The sequence below is a fragment of the Pelophylax lessonae genome, assembly GCF_965119305.1.
Source record: "Pelophylax lessonae genome assembly, chromosome: 2".
NCBI lineage: Eukaryota > Metazoa > Chordata > Amphibia > Anura > Ranidae > Pelophylax > Pelophylax lessonae.
The window spans coordinates 709,263,510-709,280,245 of record NC_138769.1 but is presented as its reverse complement, the minus strand read 5'-3'; the positions used below and the strand labels follow the sequence as shown (position 1 = coordinate 709,280,245).

Sequence of the window (16,736 nt, the reverse complement as noted above, 5' to 3'; positions counted from 1 at the left end):
AACTAGCTTTTTTTTTTTTTTTTAAAAAAAAGCATTTAACTTTTTTTAACCTATTTTTAAATAAATACATAAATTATTATTAAACATGTAATACAGAATGACAGAACATAAATAACTGTATAAATAAAACATGAAACGTGTATATTTTTACCCAGGTTTGTAAAAATGAGTCTTTGTGTAGGCTGCATGTCAAATTTTTTTGTTCATGTCCTTCACCTGTAACTGCATAAAGAAACAGCAAAAAAAAAAAAAAAAAAAAACACAACACAAAATTTTCTGTAAACAAGATCCAACATTGAACACAAAGACAACAAGAAACAAACTTTTTATAAATGATATTCCTTATATTAATCATGCTGTCCATTTTTTTTTTTTACTTTTTTTTTTTTTAATTGGGTAGACGTTTTTTTTTTTTTTTTTTTTTTTTTAGATAACCAATTTGTTAAAGCAGAACAGTCTTCTGGTATTTTTATGTCGCTAGACTTAGCGGCCATTTTTTGTACGGAATGCATTGAGATATTTGTTTGTATGTATATCACAATAGAAGCTAAAGGCTGGTCTAAGATATACGTATTTTATCAACCCAGGCATCAAGCTTAGCTAGAACAATGAAAAGTCAGTTCCATTCTTCTGTAGTGTTCCATGCCAACAGCCAATAAGAAAAAACCTGAAGAATGCGATGTTGGATGGACAAGACTTTGAGGAAGAAATTAGTTTAGTGTTGGTAAATTCCTGTAATGACGGGGGAGATTGCCATTTGGCAAGTACTTGTTGCCCAAACATAGCTGGTGCCACCTCAACATGTTCCAGTCTTGCTGTTATCCATTGAAGGTCATGCATCCATTGTCTCCTTCCTGTTGTACATTCATTGAAATTTCACGGACTGCAAAAAATTTAAATTACAAGATAACAAATTTTGAAAAAAAAAAATCCCCCAAAAAAAATTAAGGTAATTCTTGGAGTTCCCTCTAATGATTTATTGTTAATTGCTATATTATAATTTCTCCTTCGAAGGTATCCAGATGAAAGGACCAGACTGTTCTTCAATTACCAGTTTGCATGAGTTATATATGTCATCCAAAGTGTCTCCTTGGACGATTGCTGTAAAAGACAAAAGTTTTTTGTTGTTTGTAAAATGAAAAATTCTTATTTCACATGCTCTAAAGTGTATATGGATGATATGGGAGATATGGGAAATAATCAAAGTATGAAATCGCATCCAATTTTGCACTACTTTGATTATTTGCCTTTTCATGTGATTTTACACATCACTTATCAGGAACATTTTATCTCGTCAAGACACATATTTTATTTACCCGCCACTTGAAGCTTTCTTGCACAACTTTGATTATTTGTCAGTATATGCATTTTTGCACATTACTACTGTGATTTTATGCGATTTTGCACGTCACACACTGTGACTTTATGATATATCAAGTGGTAGGAGTCTTTCATGCTTGTTTGAAATCCCATTATTAATATTTTCACAACTCTTTAGAACACTGAATGAAACTAGCGCCGAATCAAACCCCCCCCCCCCTTTCTTCATTATTACAGTACTTTGTGATAGTACAGAATTGGCTGCCTGTTTGGCACAGGACTTTTGTCCAATTATATTTGCATTTTTTATTCATCACCACCACCCCACCGTCTCCCCACGTCCTATACCTGAGTGGTAGCGCATTGGCTCTCGTTTTAGTGAAAAATTTGTTTAGTTTCGCATTATTTTGTTAAGTTAATTTTGTTTCATCATATTTGTTATATTAGAATGATTCGTTTTCAGAATTCGTTTAGTAAATTCGAGTGTGTTTTGTATATTCGTTATTTTCAAATCAAATAGAAATTCTAATTTTAGAAGATAGTTTTAGCGCCGGTTCACACTACCGCGACGCTACTTCCTGGGGCGACCTCCGAGTTCGTGGTGCGAGCAGCGCGCCGCGACCTCGGAGCGGCTGACACGGACTTCATAACATTGAAATCTATGGCGGTCGCCTCCTGGTCGCCCCAAAGAAGCTCCGGACCCTTTTTCTAGGTCGGAGCGACTTGTGTCGCTCCTATTAGAACGGGTCCGCAGCTTCCCTATGGGAGGCGACCTGCGGTGACCTGTGAGGCGACCAGGTCGCCTCACAGGTTGCCCTAGTGTGAACCGAGGCTTAGATTTAGTCTATATTAATTTTCAAATCAATTAGAATATTCAAATTTTGGAAGATAGTTTTTAGATTTAGTCTATATTAATTAGTCTATTCTATTCTTTTTCTATTCCATTCTTTGCTTTTTTATTTGATTCATTTATTTTCTATTCTGTTCCATTCCTTTTTATTTTCTGTTCTATTCTTTTCCTTAATTTTTTATTCTAAACTGCTTAAAAAAATTAAAGGAACATTTTGAGAACACATCAGATCTCAATGGTGAAAGATATAATTCTGGATTAGACATGTGCAGAACGAAAAAAAATTTGTTTAGTTTAGTTTCGTTTTGATTTGTTATTTGCATAAATTTGTATAGTTAAATTTGTTTAATCCGTTTAATTCGCTCTCTGAATTTGTTTAATTTATTCATATTCGAACTGATTCAAATTTTCCGAATTCGAATAGTTTTTGAATTAAAATTTCGAATACTTTTAGAATTCGAAAAGTTTTCAAATTCGAAATGTTTTCAAATTTCCAAATACAATAAAATAGATAAGAAGATGAAGCAAAAGAATAGAAAAAGAAATATAACAAATTAGAAAATAATGTAACAGAAAATAAGAGTATAATATAAATAGAGTAAAACAGAACAAAATAGAATAGAAAATAAAAGAATAGAATAGAATATAAAAAGAAAATAATAAAATAGAAAGACTATAACCATCTTCTGAAATTCAAATAGAAAATAATAGAATACAAAAGAATAGAATTAAAAAAAAACAATAGAATAGAATAGAAAGAATATAATAATTTCCCAAAATTTAAAATTAGAATTTTAGAAGATGGCTATATTCTATTTTATTCTATTCTTTTCTATATTATCATCAGCTCAACCACCTTTCTTCCACACCTCGTTGAATATGCCGATATACTCACCTGTTATCTACTTGGGGTTCTGTGTTTACACATCTAATAATCTGTATTGTACTTCAATGTCAGAGACGGACAGTCTGTCACTGGTGGTCTATGCCTATTGTCTGTGTATTAAGGTGTGATGTGTATTCCGTTAAGCCTGTCTGTCCCATTGTTAATTGTCAATAATTCACATATTGTTTCTGTCCAGATGGCTAGATAATTAGTTCAGGTTAATTATATTTCTGTATACAATTTCATCTGCATATGATAATGTAATCAGGCAACCTCTGACCTGATGGGGTAATCTGATCAGGAGGGGGATGTCCGTGCTGTTGAGAAACACTGGTCTAGCCTGTAGAGGTCTGTGCATCCCTCCACATTTGGCCCATGGGCTTTATGTTTGACATATGTCCTTTAAGGGATATCATGACTGTGACGGTATTTACCGTCATGGGGTATGAAAGACAGTAAGACTCATAGCAGATGCTAATATCATCAGCTCAACCACCTGTCTTCCGCACCTCATTGGATATGCTCATATACTCACCTGTTATCTACCGGGGGTTCTGTTTTTACACTTCTTAAATGTGTATTGTACTTCAATGTCAGAGATGGACAGTCTGTCATTGGTGGTCTATGCCTATTGTCTGTGTATTGAGGTGTGATGTGTATTCTGTTAAGCCTGTCTGTCCCATTGTTAATTGCTACTGAACTCACATATTGTTTCTGTCCAGATGGCTAGATAATTAGTTCAGGTTAATTATATTTCTGTATACAATTTCATCTGGATATGATATTGTAATCAGGCAACCCCTGACCTGATGGGGTAATCTGATCAGGAGGGCGATGTCAATGCTGTATATAAACCATGTGAGAATGTTCAATATAAGAGAAGGTTTCATAACAAGTTAAGTTGTCGGCTAGCTTTGTAAGGGGGGCGGCTGGAAAATCTGATATCTATGTTCAAGACTGAAGGAAGCCGTATACTTACGGAAGCCCACAAACACAGTGTGGGTCGCGGATCCATTACAATGACAGTGTGTGAGACTATTATTAGGAATTATAAATAAGTCACCTGTAAAAAACTCGCCAAACTCCTGTTCTAATTTGAGTGCACGGTCGTAGGTCTTCCTGGCTTGTTCTTCTGTCAGACGTTTGCTGATTTCCCTATAAGATAAAATAAAAAAAACCCCACAAAAATAAAATTATTTTAAAGTAACGTTATAAAAGGATTTAGAACCCATTCACACTACTGCAGTGCGTTGGCACACGGCTGGCAACCTGCATTGTATTAAAGTGAGACTAAACGATATCCTATTTCTCCAAAAATAATCCATACACATCCACTACTATGGCCCTGTAATCTATACAGGCATACCCCGTTTTACGTACACTCACTTTAAGTACACTCGCGAGTACGGACACAGCTTGGTCAGCTTGGCATGGCATTACTCCCTGTTTTTAACATTGGCGTCTATAGGAAATCTTGGTCAGCTTGACGTGGCATTGCTGCCTGTCTTTACCATTGACGTCTATGGAAAATCTTGGTCAGCTTGACATAGCACTGCTCCCCATCTAACATTGGCGTCTATGGGAAATCTTGGTCTGCTTGACATGGCACTGCTCCCAAACCATAAGTGACAGGGACACCAAACTTAGGGAGCACTGGGAGTACCCAGGACTACAACATATCCATTTTGTGGCCAGCTAGCTTGCCTAGGTATTCTACCATGTCATAGTCCTGGGTCCCCTAACGTGCTCCCCAAGTTTGGAGTCCTTGTCACTTATGGTTTGGGAGCAGTGCCATGTCAAGCTGACCAAGATTTCCTATAGAGTTAGTGTATTTACTTGCATTAAAAAGTGAATAAAGGCATTGCTTCACTTTAAGTACATTTTCGTTTTACATACATGCTCTGGTCCCCATTGTGTACTTAAAAGTGGGGTATGCCTGTACTTCATTAGATCATTTCTTACTGTGTTTTTTTTTTGCCTCCTTGTTGCATCCTCCGTGAGCTCCTGAACCTCTCCCATTCCCCTCTCACTTCTGTTTATTTGAAATGAGCAGTACGAGTTAGTTTTGGTCACATGCAGTGCTCTATGCATACTACACATCCAGTACACATCCCATAGTGCATTTTGCGCTAAGCCATGGTGCAAAGTGTTGAGGTGCGGCACAATTTATCCTCACCGCCGCTCTCTATTGACCCACTGAACTGAATCTTCTAATTGCAACACTTTGGAGGGATTTCCTTTCACTTCCTGTGTTGGCTATGGGACAGGAAGTAAAGGGAAATCTCCCCAAAGGGACACAGAAGGCAAAACAAAAATGACAGGGGTTATAACTAGTGGTGCACCAAAATGAAAATGGGATGCGACTTTACATTGAAGTCACTAGGGAGCATTTTTGCATTGGTGTCTATGGGACGCGATTTTTCATTAAAGTCACTAGGGGGCATTTTTGCATTGATGTCTATGGGACGCGGTTTTGCCCCGAAGTGTATGGGACGTAGGCCAGTGCCATCTTAAGAGCATTAAAGGGCCCCGGGCAATGCAAATTATCAATAAGGTGATATTTATTGGTACAGCAGTGCCAGGCCAATGACAGTTTCCAAGTTCGGCTGCTGGGTCTGGTGAGCTCACACATGGACGGGAGTCAGACTCGACTGTCCTCTGTGTGCCTGTTCCCGTGGAGGCCGACAGGCATTCCTGCAGTTGTGGGCTTCCCCTCCATGGGCCAAGTGGCCTGACAGCAGCGCATAGCTGACAGGAGCTTGCCACCTGCTAAGTTTCCACCTGCTAAGGCGAGATGCACGCGGGAATCTGGAATAATGCTTGGCTGGGGGTGGGTCGCTGGGCAGGTGGGGCCCCCCGGTCAAGTGGGGCCCCTGGGCAACTGCCCAGCCTACCCATTCGGTAAGATGGCCCTGGACGCAGCATGCGGAAACACGCTGAGTGCGATCTTGCATTGAAGTCACTGGGGGTGCGATTTTGCATTAAGGTCTATGGGATGAGGTTTTGCATTGAAGTCTATGGGATTAGGTTTTGCATTGAAGTCACTAGGAGGCGTTTTTGCATTGAAGTCTATGGTATGCGACTTTGCATTGAATTCTATGGGATGCGACTTTGCATTGAAGTCTATAGGACGCGAATGTGCATTTAAGTCTATGGGACGCAAATTTGCATTGAAGTCACTAGGGAGTATTTTTGCATTGAAGTCTATGGGACGTGACTTTGCATTGAAGTCTATGGGACGTGACATTGCATTGAAGAATATGGGAATGCGACTTTGCATTGACGTCTATGGGACGCGGCTTTGCATTGCAGTCACTAGGGATGTTTTTTACATTGAAGTCAATAGGACTCAATTTTGAATCAAAGTTAATGGGACACAATTTTGCATTGAAGTCACTGGGGGGACATTTTTGCATTGAAGTTTATGGGATGTGACTTTGCAGTGAAGTCTATGGAATGCGACTTTGCATTGAAGTCACTAGGGGGCATTTTTGCATTGATTTCTAAGGGACATGATTTTGCATTGAATTCTATGGGATGAGGTTTTGCATTGAAGTCTATGGGATGCAATTTTGCATTGAAATCACTGGGAGGCATTTTTCCATTGAAGTCAATGGGATGCGATTTTGCATTGAAATCTAAGGGATGCAACTTTGCATTGAAGTCTATGGGACGTGACTTTGCATTGAAGTCTATGGGACGTGACTTTGCATTGAAGTCTATGGGACGTGAATTTGCATTTAAGTCTATGGGATGCAATTTTGCATTTAAGTCTATGGGATGCAATTTTGCATTGAAGTCACTAGGGGGTGTTTTTACATTGAAGTCTATGGGACGTGACTTTACATTGAAGTCTATGGGATGTGACTTTGCATTGAAGTCTATGGGACGTGACTTTGCATTGAAGTCTATGGGACGTGACTTTGCATTGAAGTCTATAGGATGCAATTTTGCATTGAAGTCACTAGGGGGCATTTTTCCATTAATAGGACACAGATTGTCAATATTAGCACTTTTTTTTTTCAATCAGCAAAACGGTGATAACCCTTTCATTTATACCGATAATTTTCGGCGGCCAATATATTGGTGCATCCCTAGGTATAACCCTTCCTTGCTTTTTTTCAAAATGAAAATAAAAGTCCCCACCCTCTTCCCCAATATTTACCATTCTTTCCCCATTATTTTTCAGAAAGTTATACCATATACTTACATTAATGATTCCACAGATTTCGGCTTTATGAAGATCGCTACTGGATATAGTTGTGCTACTTGTAATCGCTTGATAGCGTTTCCTGATACGTCTAGAATGCAGTGCTTCCCCTTGTGAAAACAAGTGAACACGAGTCAGAATAAAGAATCAGAAGAGGTACAAACAGAAGGTGCAATGTTACCAGCACAAGCTGACAACGGCTGTCCTTACACAGCCCAGCTATTAGGAAGTGAAGCTACTCATTAACACCTTATGGACCGGAAGGTTTTACTCCCCTTAATAACCAGGCCATTTTTTGTGATTCGGCACTGTGTTACTTTAACTGACAATTGCGCGGTCATGCGGCGCTGTACCCAAATAAATTTGATGTCCTTTTTTCCTCACAATTAGAGCTTTCTTTTGGTGGTATTTGATCACCTGTGCGATTTTTTATTTTTTGCGCTGCAAACAAAATAAAGAGCAACAATTCTGAAAAAAAAAAAAAAAAAAAAACAATATTTTTTATTTTCTGCTATATAACATTCCCAATAAAAAAATAAATAAATAAAAAAAATCTATTTTTTTCATCATTTTAGGCCAATTTGTATTCTGCTACATATTTTTTGAAAAAAAAAATCCCAATAAGTGTATATTGATTGGTTTGCGCAAAAGTTTTTGCGTCTACAAACTAGGGGAAAGATTTATGTCATTTTTATTTATTTTTTTATTAGTAATGGCGGCGATCAGCGATTTTTAGCGGGACTGCGACATTGCGGCGGACTGATCGGACCCCCGAACTGACATTTTTGACACTTTTTTGGGGGGACCAGTGACATTACTACAGTAATCAGTGCTAAGAATATGCACTGTTACTGTAATAATGACACTGGCAGGAAAGGGGTTAACACCAGGGGCGATCAAAGGGTTAAATTTGTTTCTAGGGTTTTTTTTGTAATTGTGGGGGGGGCTTGCTGAATGAACACCGAGACCTGTGTTCCTAAATAGGAGGAACACAGAATCCCTGTACTCATTGCTGACAGAACAATGGTCTGCTGTGTTTACAACAGCAGACCGCCGTTCTGTCCCCACGGGGAGTGATCGCAGGTGCCCGGCGGACATCACGGTCCCCTCTGTGGCCAATCGGCGCGTGCGCGCGCCGCCAGCAGCGCGTATGCGCCCCCACTAGCAGTCCAGAGAAGTGACATACATGTACGTCATTTCTCAGGACAGAGTCGACCTGCCGCCGTAAACATTTGCCGACCAGCCGCCGGCTGGTCGGCAAATGTTTACGGCGGCAGGTCGGCTCTGTCCTGTGAAATGACGTACATGTACAGTATGTCACTTCGCTAGACTGCTAGTGGGGGCGCATACGTGCCGCTGGAGGTGCGCGCGCGCGCCGATTGACCACAGAGGGGACTGTGATATCCGCCGGGCACCTGCGATCACTCCCCGTGGGGACAGAACGGCGGTCTGTCGGTAAGTGGGTAAGCATCCAGTAAATGTTCTCTCTGAATTCAGGTCTTCTTCTCCTTTACACCAACTTTTCAACACAAGCACCCAGCTCAGATGCCACTGAGGATGAAGGAAGGGAGCCCCTCGTCATTGTAAAAGCCCTTTATGGAAATGTATTGATCTGATTGGTCCACTGACATATCCACCCACACCTAGGCAACGCGTTTCACTGAACAAAGAGCTTAATCATAGAGACACACAGCTCAGATGGTGAATGCTATTATGTGTGTCCTCTGTCTTCACATCAGAGTTTGTAATTCAGAGTATGTGCAGGAGGACACCGCAGAGAACAACAGCCATCTCTGTCTCAAAGCAGTATTAACCCCAAAACAAAAACGTAGCATATTGCAGCTTACAATTTTGTAGATGTGATGCCTGCATTAGTTTTATTTAGTTGTCTTCACCTGGTTATCCTGCCAATATGTCTTTTATTTTTCAGCAGATCAAGCTGTCCAGAAAAACAATTAGAGGTAGACATGTGCGGTTCGTTTTGTTCTGAACAAATATTCGGACAAATTTTTAATTATGCTGAGATATATACTTGATAACCCGAATTGCATACTTGCCAACTGTCCCGTTTTTCCCAGGACAGTCCCGGCAAATAGAAGCCTGTCCCGGGTAATTTACATTGTCCCGGCAATGTACTTATTTACACTTTGCACTTTATTTATATTTCCATATTCCATTTTTTGTATGGCCACACCTGAGCACATTTCACACTTTAGAATTGCAGGGAATTGTGATGCAAATTTTAAAATTTACAGCCCATTCACACTGATCCGACTTGGACCGCGACTTGTCAGCCCGTCGCGTCCCATAGTGTAGTACAGGAACGGTTCTAATAGGAGCGACACAAGTCGCTCCGACTTAGAAAAAAGTTCTTGTACTACTTCGGGGCGACCTGGAGCGACTTGCATAGATATTCATTTTATGCACACGACTTCACAGGTCGCCCCGAAGTCGGATACGACATAGTGTGAACGGGGTCTTAGGCAGAAGTAGTGCAGCTGAATGGGAGAATTATTCCAACTCTGCTACTTTGGCCTCAAGTGTAAAACTCCCTTTTCAATTTCCTGTAATTCTCTCTTTATTGAGTAGACCCTGTAATCTGATGATAAGTAGGCGGGGATTAATTATGTGGAGTGGGCGGAGCTTCAGAGAAGTGGGTGTGGTAAGCAATTGATAGCTGTGCTGCAAAGTGTCCCTGGAAACTTTTTTTAAATGTTGGCAACTATGGAATTGCAATATAGAAGAAGTTAAACAAATGCTCAGAATAACGAAACTAAATTCGTCCGAATTTCGTAAATTGAAATTAAAACTCGAATTGAGTTTTACATCGAATTCCAGTCGAATTTGAACTGTAAACATATTTCTGAAATCAAAGAATGTGTGTGTGTTATTAGGCCCCTTTCACATGGGCTTTCCCATCCGCTCCGTCTGTCAGTTTTTCAAAAGCTGTGGTCAGTGGCCGACAAGCTTTTGATAATAGTTATGCCCCTTTCACACATGGGAGTCCATCGGTGGATCCGCTTTTCTTAGCGGGGGATCGATCCGTGGATCCCCCGCTGAGCAGGCGGATGGCAGCTCTGTCTCTGCGCTGTGTGCGGAGACGGAGCTGTCAGGTCCCCGCTGTCCTCTATGGGGGAATCGGATGAGAAAGGACCGCCTGTCCGTTCTCATCCGATCCGATCCGCCAGATGGATGGAAAATAGGGTTTCCACCCGTCCAAATTTGAAGGACCGGATCGGATCGGATGTCTCCGCTGACATCCGATGACCCATAGAGATGCATGGGGCATCCGTTCAGATCCGCCTGAAAAACGGATAGGTGGATCTGAACGGTCCGTTAGTGTTAAAGGGGCCTTATTCAATAACATACACTTTTATATATAAAAAAAAACAACAACAACAACCAAAAGAACCAAATATACACAATCCCTAAAGCAATCCCAACAGCAATGCTTACCCTTTCTGCTACAAACTTTACAGACTGTACACTAGTTCCATAAAGATTGTCGTTGTATTGCCCGGCCTCTATGAATTTGTGCTCCTGGATGTCCTTTTCCATCTGTTCCCTGGATATGACAAAGTGGTAGTCTCTACCATCCACCTCGTAGTCTCTCTTTGGTCTAGTTGTATCTGCAGGAGAGCGCAGCACAATTAAACTTTACATGTTGTGTTTGACCACTTGCCTACCGGCCAGGCCAATTTTCAGCTTTCAGCGCTGTCACACTTCGAAAGGAAATTGTGCGGTCATGCAGCACTGTACCCATATGACATTTTTATAATTTCTTTTTGTGGTATTTCACCACTGGGTTTTTTTTTTTTTTGCTAAACGAAAAAAAGACCAAACATATCGAAAAAAAAGATTTTTCTTAGTTTCTGTTATAAAATTTTGCAAACAGGTAATTTTCCTTTGCTCAGTCAGTAAACAGTCCAGGGGATTTTTTTCTTTTTGTATTTTATTTGAACTTGGATGGGAGAAGGGATGAGTGGGATACTCCAACTTGACAACTATGCACAATTCCTGAGGACTTCTATCTGCATTGAGTGCGGCAAGGCCGCTGCTTCACCCTGCCACTGAAGTGAAGTGTTGAAAGGCAACTTATTCAATAGATTACTCTTCAGGGTCTAACTTGGTACCCACTTTCTCACTGACTGTGTGTGCTGACCTCCTGTCCACCGACCTCACTGGAGTGGTCCCCTTCCTGGGCAGACCCCTGGCAAGCCCCCCTGGTACTCACGGACACTGTTTTCCCAGGTGGTTCTGCCTTCAGCTCCACTGTCAGTTTCCTTTGGACTTCTCTGGCTCAGCTCCACACCTGGCTCACCAGGCCGACTACCTGTGACCACCTTCTTTTCTGACAGGAGGAGAGACAGCCGTCACCCTCCTCCTGGGACGTGGCTTCCTGCCCAAAGACCTCCTGTTACATGTGCCCTTGGCATTTATGGTCAATACCAGGATGCACCACTGTTGTGCCCTCCCACTGAGACTGCCACAAAAGCCGGTGTGTCACTGGCTGGGTTTCCTCCACTGTCCAACAGGCTCCCCTATTGGATAGAGTGAGGACACTCCCTCAGACCAAGTGAATCACACCTGGACACATGTAACTAGAAATCCTGCTCCCTGAAGAGCAGGTAAGCAATCTGATGCTTTTACCTAGCACCTGACTAGGAGGGTGCTACACTTCGTTTAGACCCGTTCAGCTATGGAATGCCAAAAATAGGAGTGGCCCCATACAGCTTTTTTTTTTTTCCTTCACATGCGTCAGTCTGTTAGGTGTGGAGACTCAATAAGCAGTATTTTGCTGTAAGCAATGTTTTGTTTTTTTTTCTGAAATTACATTAGACATATCTTGGGAGGTCATGCAAAATGCTCTTGGTGGAGTTCTCTTTAAATATCTTCAACTGCACAAAGGAAGCTGCAGCCTAGACGCCATTCTGAGGATAGCTGAACTCCCTACACCTATGGTAATGCATACATCCCCATGTAGATGTATTTAACATTTATATTATATTTAATGCATACATAAATTCTGTAAACTTTAGCACAGCCTTTTTCAACAAGGGTGTCCAGGCACCCTGCAGTGCCATTGTTGGAGATACAACAGCTTTCAGCTTAGCCGATTAACTGCAGTTCACAAATAGGACACTAGATGCTCAGTGATATGCTATGCATTTTCTATGATGTGTTGTAATTTACACTGCACTGTACTTGTTGGTTATCTTTTCCTGTCTGTGTTTCTCCTCACAATGAGAAGGTGATATCTTTTGCTATCTGTGGTTATGTTCCAATAAAGAAGCCAGTTTCTGTTACTCCACAATGTCTGATCTGAATAGACTCCGCTGCACCCAGTGATCGCACTCTGCAACAGCCATGATGAATCTTCAGGGGTGCCTTGACAAAATGCCTAAAAATTAATCACAAATTGTATACAAGCCAGAAAGTGGATCAAGGACTGGGGTGACATTAGCTGACTGATGGAGAGAAATTGAGGCAGAAGAGTGCATCGAGACTTTCCATAATTTTATAGGGTGCCTTGAGATCAGTGGTGGCCCGTCCATTTGGGGCACAGGGGCGCCTCCCCCCCATCCATGCGTCCGCCCCCCTAATCTACATGCAGGGCATGGGACGCATGGATTCCAATGGGGTTTTTTTTTTTAAGCAGGTGATTAGAGCCAGAGGCTGTAATAGGCTTCAAAAAAGGGTGGGCTCGGGGCTCAGAGCACTGCACTCTGAGCCCACCCAGTTGTGTGACAATAGCGAATGAATATTCGCTATTGCCACACTGATTCTCCTCCTGGCAAATCAGGAAGCGGGTCCCGAGATCCGCTTCCCGATTGGCCAAAAGGAGAAGCCATGCTATTGGCCAAGGAGGAGGAGGGAGGAGACGCAGGGGAAGCCCGACCCATGGAGGAGACTGAGGGAGAAGCCACAGCCGCCGCTGCCTGCCCAGGGTGAGTGAGCCGGCGACTGGGGGGGGGGGGGATTAGGTGTACGGGCTGGAGCTGGTGTGGTTGGGGGGGGGGGTATAGTGTGGTCCATCTGTCGCCCCCCCGGCACATGGAGCACCAGCCGCCACTGCTTGAGATTGTCAATAATTTTAAAGGGTGCCTCCACTGAAAAACGATGGAACACTGCTTTAGCATATAATCCCAATAAAATCTACTTACGTGGTACACATGAGCCAAACTTGTCAGGGAATTCGGATATCAGGTCATCATTGATCCGATCTTTCATAGGGCCAAGAATAATGACCGGCCTGGTGTAATTAACTGCCAAGAAAAGACAAGCATGTCACCTTTTATTTTGCATTGTTAAACACTTACCATAGAACTAAAAAAAAAAAAAAAAAAAACACATGTAGTGCCCCATTTAAAGTACTATGCTCCTCCTTAGTTTTCCCTTTATCCTGCCAGCCAACTCCAGAGCATCCCACTCCTTTTGATCAGATGATAATACTAATTCTCAATATCTGAATTCAGGGAAGTTTTCTCACTCTGTAGGATGAAGTGCAAGCGCAGTGGGGGTTGCGACTATCCCTGCTTCCTTTTTTTGTTTGGAAAACAGAACCTTGTATGTCGGACTTTAATGGTATATGAAAAGGACTAGCACAAAAAAATAATATAAAATAGGAGTCTTTTTTTTTTTTACAAATAATAAAATCTTGTATTAAAACCATAAAAGAACAAATCCCACACAAGCATTAGGCCATATATATACAAAATGACACATTTAGCTTTGCTGAATTGTCCAAGAGGCTGCCACGTTTCGCGTCAATAAGCTTCTTCAGGATCTTGCATGCCTTGGCAGCAAAGAAAATTGGCCTAAGAAAACATACAAAAAATAAGCACATAGCAAATTTTTATAATTTTATGACATTGAAATTGCTACGTATTTATTTTTTTGTATGTTTTCTTAGGCCAATTTTCTTTGCTGCCAAGGCATGCAAGATCCTGAAGAAGCTTATTGACGCGAAACGTGGCAACCTCTTGGACAATCCAGCAAAGCTAAAGGTGTCATTTTGTATATATATATATATATATATATATATATATATATATATATATATCGCTTAATCTTTGTGTGGGATTTGTTCTCATATGGTTTTAATACATTATTTTTAACCACTTAAGGACCAGGCCTATTTCTGACACTTGTTGTTTACAAGTTAAAATCTTAGAGCCCCAAAACATTATATATATATATATATATATATATATATAATATATATATATATATATATATATATATATATATATAATTTTAGCAAACACTCTGGAGAATAAAATAGCAGTCGATGCAATATTTTTTGTCACACGGTATTTGCGCAGCGGTCTTTCAAACGCAATTTTTTTGGAAAACACACACTTTTTAAAATTAAAAAATAAGAAAACAGTAAAGCTAGCAAAATTTTTTCTATAATGTGAAAGATAATATTACGCCGAGTAAATAGATACCCAAGATGTCATGCTTTAAAATTGTGCACGCTCGTGGACTGGTGACAAACATTGGTACTTAAAAATCTCCATAGGCAACGTTTTAAAAATTTCTACAGGTTACCAGTTTAAAGTTAAAGAGGAGGTCCAGGGCTAGAATTATTGCTGTCACTCTAGCGATCGTGGCGATACCTCACATGTGTGGTTTGAACACCATTTACATATGTGGGCACGACTTGCGTAAGCGTTCGCTTTTGCGTGAGAGCTTAGAGGGACAGGGCGCTTACATTTTTTTTTCTCTTTTCTTATTTATTTTACCTTTTATTTTTTATTTTTACACTGTTCCTTTTTAAAAAAAAACTTTTTTTGATCAATTTTATTCCTATTACAAGGAATGTAAACACCTCTTGTAATAGAAATAAGCAGGACAGGTCCTCTTTAATGTGAGATCTGGGATCAAAAAGACCTCACATCTCACATCTACACTAAAAAGCAAAAAAAAAAAAGAAAGTAATTTTTTTTCATCATGAAAAAAATGGGCCCTTTAAGGCCATTGGGAGGAAGCGACGTATAACGTCGCTCCGGTCCTCCAAGGCCATAGAGTGGAGTGGGGGCCAGCTTGCCCTCACTCAGCTTCCTGCCTAGGAGGGGAAAGGACCGGATCGGTTTCCCCGCTACCGATGGGGAAAATGACCGGGAAGCTGCAGGAGGGGGCACCTCTCCCGCCGCTCATAAAGTAATCCTGTGGTGAATCCGCCACTGGGACCACTTCTATGTCAAAGCGACCACCCGCTGTTTAAAAAAATACTGGGGTTATGGGAGCTATCTTCTGCCATAACCCTGGTATTTAACGTCAAATTAGCCACGTAAATACGCGGCGGGCGTTCCGTAAGTGGTTAATATTTGTAATAAAGACTCCTATTTTATAGAATTTCTGTGTTAGTCCTTTTCATGTGCCATTAAAGTCCGACATACAAGGTTCCTTTCTCGAAAAACAATATGTACTATGGATGTGGTACAAGATAGGAGCCAAAACTGTTTTCTTTTTAAGACGATGCTTTCTGTTCTTTGTCTCCAACATCACTTGTTCACCACCGCTCCCATCTGCTATGGGCATGACCACTAGATTGACATAAAGGCTCTAGTAACCATAGGAGTTATACTATATGCCTGCTCATTACAAATCAGTCACATGCAAGCACTGGACAGAGCCTCCCACCATAAAGTCAATGCAATGAGCAGCAGAGCAATGCACTGCCTCTGGCCCTGCATGGGGGGAGGGGGGTCCCAGACCCCCACAAAGAGACCACTGCTTCCATACAGAGCGCAAGGGCCCCATTTTCCAGCATACTGGCAGAGAATGGGCTTCTGCTGGGCTTTAAAGCAACCCTTTTAGGTTGAAAAAAATCCTAAACAAAGTTACCCTAAAACACAGGTGCATCTCATAAAATTAGAATATCATCAAAAAGTAATTTATTTCAGCAATTCAATTCGAAAAGTGGAACTTATATATATATTATATAGATGTGTTACACACAGAGTAATATATTTCAACATTTCTTTCTTTTAATTTTGATGATTATGGCTTACAGCCAGTGACAACTCAAAATTCAGTATCAGAAAATTACAATATTACATAAGACCAATAAAAAAAAAGGATTTTTATACAGAAATGTTGGCTTACTGAAAGGTATGTCCATGTACAGTATAATATGCACTCAATACTTGGTTGGGGCTCCTTTTGCATGAATTGCTGCATCAATGCGGCGTGACATGGAGGCGATCAGCCTGTGGCACTGCTAAGGTGTTATGGAAGCCCAGGTTGCTTTGATAGCGGCCTTCAGCTCATCTGCATTGTTGGGTCCGGTGTCCCTCATCTACCTCTTGACAATACCCCACAGCTTCTCTATCAGGTTTAGGTCAGGTGAGTTTGCTGGCCAATCAAGCACAGTGATACCATGATCATGTGACCAGGTATGGGTACTTTTGGCAGTGTGGGCGGTGCCAAGTCCTGCTGGGAAATAAAATCAGCATCTCCAT

General features: G+C 41.0%; 1 protein-coding gene across 11 annotated transcripts in view; it reads right to left on the bottom strand.

Moving 5' to 3' along the window:
• Window positions 1-424: 424 nt before the first annotated feature.
• Window positions 425-16,736, bottom strand: part of DLG2 (discs large MAGUK scaffold protein 2) — a 2,359,657-nt gene continuing 2,343,345 nt past the window's right edge. For all 11 annotated transcript variants that reach the window (XM_082244450.1, XM_082244453.1, XM_082244456.1 and 8 more), the window contains 5 exons: window positions 13,431-13,532; window positions 10,723-10,895; window positions 7,267-7,376; window positions 4,120-4,211; window positions 425-1,101 (listed from right to left, as the gene is read on the bottom strand). In XM_082244450.1, coding sequence (XP_082100576.1) covers window positions 995-1,101; window positions 4,120-4,211; window positions 7,267-7,376; window positions 10,723-10,895; window positions 13,431-13,532 — 584 coding nt within the window. In that variant the 3' untranslated portion in view covers window positions 425-994. The remainder of the gene's footprint in view (window positions 1,102-4,119; window positions 4,212-7,266; window positions 7,377-10,722; window positions 10,896-13,430; window positions 13,533-16,736) is intronic.